This window comes from Danio rerio, chromosome 9, assembly GCF_049306965.1.
Source record: "Danio rerio strain Tuebingen ecotype United States chromosome 9, GRCz12tu, whole genome shotgun sequence".
Classification (NCBI taxonomy): domain Eukaryota; kingdom Metazoa; phylum Chordata; class Actinopteri; order Cypriniformes; family Danionidae; genus Danio; species Danio rerio.
The window spans coordinates 50,672,501-50,680,000 of record NC_133184.1 but is presented as its reverse complement, the minus strand read 5'-3'; the positions used below and the strand labels follow the sequence as shown (position 1 = coordinate 50,680,000).

The 7,500-nt window shown below is 35.5% G+C and overlaps 1 protein-coding gene and 1 long non-coding RNA gene across 4 annotated transcripts in view; both read right to left on the bottom strand.

Annotated features, from left to right (window-relative positions):
- The window catches only part of LOC141374964 (uncharacterized), a 124,118-nt gene that overhangs the window by 5,949 nt on the left and 110,669 nt on the right, over positions 1–7,500 (bottom strand). The window lies entirely within an intron of this gene.
- spc25 (SPC25 component of NDC80 kinetochore complex) overlaps positions 3,101–7,500 on the bottom strand; it is a 12,540-nt gene continuing 8,140 nt past the window's right edge. Inside the window, 3 exon segments of one of the 2 annotated variants that reach the window (NM_001123057.1) lie at positions 3,101–3,531; positions 4,619–4,717; positions 6,592–6,696. In NM_001123057.1, coding sequence (NP_001116529.1) covers positions 3,395–3,531; positions 4,619–4,717; positions 6,592–6,696 — 341 coding nt within the window. In that variant the 3' untranslated portion in view covers positions 3,101–3,394. 2 annotated transcript variants of the gene reach the window in all.

Sequence of the window (7,500 nt, the reverse complement as noted above, 5' to 3'; positions counted from 1 at the left end):
AAAAATACTTATTCTTAAAGGTGCAGTATGTAAGTTTGACACCCAGTTGTTGAACTAGGTATTGCAGGCCTGGTTCAAAACACATGCAAGCGCAGGTTGCCAGATTGACGACATCAACAACAGTGTGCCTGACTGTCGAGTCTAAAGGCTAATATAAACCGTGATCTAAATAAAATCAATGACACACAATAGAAGGAATATTCACATATTAAAAGGAGTTTTTGTTCTAACCAACACCTGAAATTAATATTTTAGAAGCAGCTTCTATTTACCACTGGTGAACAACATGACTGACAGTGATCATCTCAGATACACCTCATGTGCTTTATTCAGTGTTTAATGCTAATAATGTGAGTTTGAATGGCATTTTACATTACATTTATTGCCATAGTACTGAAAGCAGCAACAGATCACAGAACAGTTCACCTCAGAAATTGACAATAAAGTAAACCATTAGAAATTGAGAACTGTGACTCAACACATATCAGTGATTCAGCAACTACATTTAATAATGTTAATAATTTTAAAGAGGTTTAATGTGTATTAAGTAGTTTATAAAGCTTATCATTTTGTTGGAGTGCAGTGAGTGCACTGTTCTGTGCCTCTGAATGGCTGTATTTAAATTTCTGTCATGCCAAATTGCGTATCACTGCAAATATAGTCACAAAGCGTGTTGTTAGGACACTGGGTTACAATGTAACCTGCTCACCTAATGCTTACATTAGTAATAAATATTTAGATTATTTGCTAATTAATGACCACCTCATGTGAAACTCTGAATCTGCGTCTCATTTTGGAGTCTGTTACTGTCCACCAAAAGTCGCATTTCGGTCAGGGAGGCACACTTTGGCTGCATATACACTGCACTGTTCAAGTGAGTCAATTCTATTTTTTTTTCTCCCATGTGGCACAGATCGAATATGGCATTAAAAACCGTTGCGAATGACGTCAAGTCTGACACTTTCTTTTCCGAACAGACTTCAGCAAAGTCCCAAACCTTAAATCTCAAACACGAGGACTAAAACAGTTTTTTTTTTGTCATATAGCACAGGTACTTAAGCATGTTAACGTGAGCGAGAGAGCGCAATGTTCGCCACGTAACCAATATAAAACTAGTGTGTACATCTCGTGCATTAATCACGCCATGGACATTACATTAAGATGCCTAAAGAGTTGAAAAAAGCCTATATATCAAAAGTAGATGGACAAATGAGAACCTTTCTGTCAAACTATAGTAAAACAGCTTGTTAAAAGCTGCAAACATATTACATACAGGAATAGTGAAAAGAGCACTCTTTAATTATCAGCTGTTAGTCAGCGCCCGCTCGTTTTTTTCCTGGTCATTGCGCCTTTGCCATGTGCTGTGTAAGGGTGCTTTCACACCTGTGAATCGATTCAGTTGTTCCGAAACAGAGATTAGAATTGTTACATTGTTGCTCTTTGCTCTTGGAGCGGTTCGCTTTCACACTGCAAAGTTTCTAATCGGACCAAAAGAGCTAAAACAAGTCACGTGTGAGTAAACTCTCCTTACATTGGTCAGAGTGTCAGGGTTTATTTTGCAGCGTCCCGCTCAGCTGTCAGGAGAGGTGGTGGTTTGGTGGTGATTGTCAGGGTGCGCGCGTGACGTGTCTGGGGAGAGACACGGTGGGGAGGGGTGAGAAGGGTGCGCGATGATGCCTATTTGAGGACTGGGAGAGAGACGCGAGATTACCGGGAGATCATCACTCGTTTGCGGGCATCCGGAGACTCGCGAAACTTCCCGCCCTACTCATAATTCTCTCTTCATATAGCCGTAAGCCTATTACATATCCATAAAACACTGTGATATAACCGCGCTCGGATCGGATCGCTTTCTCACTGCAATCGAACCGCTCCAGGGTTCGTTTCAATCGAGCCGAGACCACCTCATTCAAGCGATCTCGGAGCGATTACTTTGGCGCGGAACAGAGCGCGATTGCCCTGTTCACATATGCCAATCGAACCGCGCTAACTGGGCAAACGAGATACGTTCCGAAACAAAAGTGTAGGTGTGAAAGCACCCTAAATGCAGACGATCGGATACGAGTCACTTTTAAAAGATGATGTAAGCAGGTCATCAAAAAAAAGTCGGATACAGTCACAAAATCGGAATTGACCATCAAGATCTGCAGTGTAAATGCAGCCTTTGAGAGCCTCCCAGACTGAATGAATAAATAGGCTGTTTTCCATGAAGGCAACCCAGGGTGCTGAAATATAATTGGCTAAAGTGGCAGAGGGCGGATTAAATGACCAAAACAAAGACAACCATTCAGGCACGTAAACACACAATATCAAAGCACAATATCTGACTTCAGCATTGTTTTTCAGATAAACAAGAATGTTCACTTAGCTTGTTTCTATAATGCAAACATACCATGGTATTTTTATGCTTTAAAAAAACTCAAAGTAAGTCAAAAACTTACATACAGCACCTTTAAGGTTATTTAAATTCTATAATTTGATGTTAGGGCGAGGCAGTGGCGGAGTAGGTAGTGCTGTCGCCTCACAGCAAGAAGGTCGCTGGGTCGAACCTCGGCTCAGTTGGCGCTTCTGTGTGGAGTTTGCATGTTCTCCCTGTCTTCGCGTGGGTTTCCTCCGGGTGCTCCGGTTTCCCCCACAGTCCAAAGACATGCGGTACAGGTGAATTGGGTAGGCTAAATTGTCCATAGTGTGTGAATGTGTGTGTGGATGTTTCCCAGAGATGGGTTGCGGCTGGAAGGGCATCCGCTGCGTAAAAACTTGCTGGATAAGTTGGCGGTTCATTCCGCTGTGGCGACCCCGGATTAATAAAGGGACTAAGCCGACAAGAAAATGAATGAATGAATGAATGAATTTGATGTTATCTCCAAATATAGCACAAGTTGTCGATATATTGATTATTGTGAATAATTCACTCACTAATGAACAATGTATTACTGTGGCTTGTAAGCAGTATTAAAAGTATGCAAATGCAATATAGAACCAATTAATTAATTGACATGATTGCGTAAATGTCCTTACTACACATCAAAACTGTGAAAAAATTGATGTTTTGGGTTTTTCGTGATCATGGGTAGCCTCTGAATGAAACACGGCTGCTATATAACGTTTCACAAAAAATGTGTTGTTAATTTTATTAATGATTTTGATCACACAGCATTCAAATTGTTTACATTATATTGTCACTGTAGTATAAAACGAAGCACTTTAAGTTTTACGACTTGTATAAATGTTGTTTATTGTTAAAAATAATGAATCAATAAAGCAATGTACAAAGCAGAAACAATTTAATACTTCACACTAAGTGATTACTGGTGGTTCAAAAAACAAAAAGCAGGATATATTTGCTGATGATATCTATAAATATGGTGTCTGGGTCTCTGACCGTTTCTGAAATTTAGGTCATCTTTGCACCTGTATGAAGCGCCACAAACTCTCTCCGGACGTTAGCCAGGAAGGCAGAGAAGTTGTTGGTTTCCTGCAGTCTGCTCTCTAGCTGTGTCATTTTCTCCAGAGGAGGGTCACAGGAGATAACTGAAGAAAAAAATGATCATGGTTAAAAAATATTGACAGATCATCTTTTTTTTCATGATTATGAGAATTATAAAATGTTATTAAATGAGCAATTCCAGCGTTATGGATGTGACATTTGTAGTAAAATCTTAAAACAGATAGTATGCATATGTTAAAATTATATTGAAACATCAGTTTATATTTTCCGTAACAACTAGCCACAGAGTCATGGGATCAGAAAAACATCAATCTGTAAACATATTTTTTTTTTATTTTAAATGAGGGAAATAAACATGCGTTATGGATGTGAGTGTAAAAAATTTAGCGAGTTCACTGTATTGACCTTATTCTAAAATGCGGAAGTGCGCCTGTTTTCACGATTGTCTTAGAACTTCCGATTCAGTCGCCTATGGGAGAAATGACTAGGAATAATAAACGGCAGAAAATGGCCAAACTACTTGCTCAACAAACAAATGTTTGCATGACTACACAGACCAAGTAGCATAATATAATAAGAAAATATTAAATTGCAACATCAAGCAGCGTAACGAGCAGTTGTTAACGTCAAAAAATGAATGGAAGTGAATGTGACCGGAAGTCGCGAGACAAAAAGATTCAAATGGCAGCGCCCGCTCGACAGCTGAGAATAAGGTGAATACAACATACTAATTCTGTGAATTAAACTGCACAACCTAAAAGTAACAATGCTCATAGAAAAGATAAGAGTTGGCACACTATAGTACAAAAACAATAGATTTTATTTTATTAATGCATTTATGTGAAAAAAAGCTTCATTATGGATGTGACAGATGTGAAATTCAGACTTGTGACTTTGGTAAATCAAATATAATTGTTACTGGAAAATTATACGCACGCACGCACACACACACACATCACAGGATTAAACTACATTTTACTATACATTTAAATAATATACATTTATTTTAAGTTGTAATATTTTTTCAAAATTTTACAGCTTGTGGCACAAACTTAAAACACTGAAATAAATATAAAATAAAATAGACATTGTTTTACTGGTATAAAGATAACATGGATAATTGGTTCTAACGAGAAAAGAAGGTTTATCCGTTCAAAAGATGAGTCTTACTGTGGTAAATGCCCTCTGCATCCAACTGGAGGAGAAACGCATGAACCATGTCTGGATCTTTAGCATTGATGTTCCTGAAGACAAACTGCAGCTTTTCACCTTCAAATAAATCAAATCACAAGAACAAACCTTACACCTCCGAATACAGTTGAAGACAAAATTATAGATCAGTGCAGTTTAATTATTGTTATTAATTTCAATTATTTAAATAAGTATATATATATATATATATATATATATATATATATATATATATATATATATATATATATATATATATATATATAAATAAATAAATAAATAAACCAAGTAGGTTACAATTATTAGATACAGAACAAACCACTACACTATTGTCCAATGGCTTGCCTAATTTACCGTTTGTAAAGCTGTTTTAAAACAATAACAACTTCCTAATTTACCTAATTAGGCCTTTAAATTGCACTTTAAGTTGAATACTGGTATCTTTTAAAAATAACTACACTGTAAAAATGCTTGGTTCCACACAATCGACTTGTGTTGGGACAACATGAAGGAATGAAGTTAGCTAATCCGTTTTTACAAATTTAGGTGGATTAAACATAAAACAATAAATAAAAAAAGAAGTGTTGTTTCAGCTCATTTTAAATGCGTAGTTTGAACAAACAGCAAACTTCATTTTTTGAGTGTAGTAAAATAGTATGTACTGTCATACTGGCAACGACAAAAGAAAATAGGAACTGGTTATTAAAACTGTTTAAAAATGTGTTGACAAATCCATCCATGAAACAGCATAAGACTGCTTCTAACAACTTCAAAACTTAACACACACTTGTACTGCAAACTGTATCAACACAAACTTCAAATTATAAATCTGAGTGATTAGAAAATCTGGAAATGCTCACATATGATTAGTGACCTAGAACTAGAGCCAAAACATTTTCTTTAGAACACTTTACATACCTCAATGATTTTCAATACATTTGTATTGATATATACCAATAATTAATATATATAGTGCTCAGCATATATGAATACAACCCCCACAAATCTCTCATTTAAATTAATTTCTTCTAGAAGAAGCTTTACAATATTATTTTTGTGCATATACATTAGATTAGTCAGTACTGAAGCCAAATCTGGAGCTAATCTAACAAAATCACGGTAACACTTTATTGTGATGGTCCATTTGAGTATTAGGCCCAATCCCAATTCTACCCCTTTAGCCCTTCCCTTTATCCCTACCCCTCGTTTTGCGCATGAACGCCAAGGGGTAGGGGTGTCCCAACTCTCTTCAGCTTAAAGGCGTAGGGCTAAGGGGAATGGGGTCATAACCGCGTTTGGGTTCTACTGTCATGCTTAAAAAAAAAAAAAAGCCCTTCCCCTTCACCCTCGGTTGTAAGGGCCAAAGGGAAGGGGTAGGGGTACAAAAATAAAATGGGATTGGCCTTAGTAGACTGTTGGCTTATTATCTGTTGATACTGCTTCTTCAACAGACATTTAACTGACTATAAGAAACTTTGCAAGTACATGTCAACTACCCTAACCCCAACCCTAAACTAACAGTCTACTTATAATCTAATGAGATTTAGTTGGCATGTAGATGCAATGCAACTTAAATTCAACAAACGGACTATCAAAATAAAGTGTGACCAAAATAAATTACAATAATGGTTATTAAATTAGTAGCCCAATTGTATATGTTATAGAAAAATATTAAATAAAATGTTAAAAAATAGCAAAAGAAATAAAATAATATAAATACAATTTTGTTGAAATTTTGTAGTTTGTGTATTCTGTGACTAAAATATTAATTAAATAAATATATCGGTTTAATAAATCTGTTTTGTTCAAATGCACCAATATATATTCACCATATTAACTGAGAAATGGGTAAACGTATACATTTTCAAAATGGGGTGTACTCAATTATGCGGAGCAACGTAATGAGGAAAATAACTTTAGTTATATGCCATTGTTAAGCGCAAAGACTTTACCTTGAATTTTTCTGATCTCAAGGCTGAGATGCTTCTGAAAGACATCTTTACATTTGTTCAGCTTCTTCAGCCTGTCCTTGTTGGCTTTGTTTTGTGACTGAATCACTGTAGAAATGCATATAATACCCATTAGTTTAGACTAACAAAATGAACAGGATTTGTATTTCTAATTTGCAGATAGAAACGCAGAAATGGGTAATAAGCTAATACTTATATTTCCTTTTGTTTTTAATTTAAAGGTAAGCATAATTAATAATTCACTAATGTTAGGGATGCAACAATTATTTTGGTTGTACGATTATAGTCTAAGGAATAATCATGGTTATGATTATTATGCATTTATTGATTTCAAAACACTACTAGTTTAGAAAATCACTAGAAAACTCCTTATATTTTATAATGTTATTTATTCCGGCTTAGTAACCAAATAATACAGCACAAAATAATAATAAATTCTCTTTGAACTTAAAAATAAGTGAAAAAAGTTTTTGGCATTTAAACATGCCAAAATTAATCATTTTACACTGAAAATAAATGACAAAACAATAAATAAATGAAATAAAAAAAGTATTTGTCTAATGTAAATCTAAGCAACATATAAACTAAGTAATTCCCTTTTAGAAAAGCAAATGTAGTCAAAGGCTGCTGAAAATATGCACTCCACTGAAAATAAATTGTGTGTGCAAAAGGCCTTAGTTAATAGCATCAGCCATAGTTAAAATCAGCCTTTAATCCAGTGTGCGTGCATATTAGCTTCAGTGTACAAGCCTTGAACTCTAAACAGGCGCACAGTTGGCATAACTTTGTTTAGTTGGTGTAGTTTTGTTTTGTGCCGAAATGTGTTGTTGAAAAGCCTTTACGGTTAATTAAATGTGATGAATTAAAGCATGGTTAATAGTGAAACTGGTT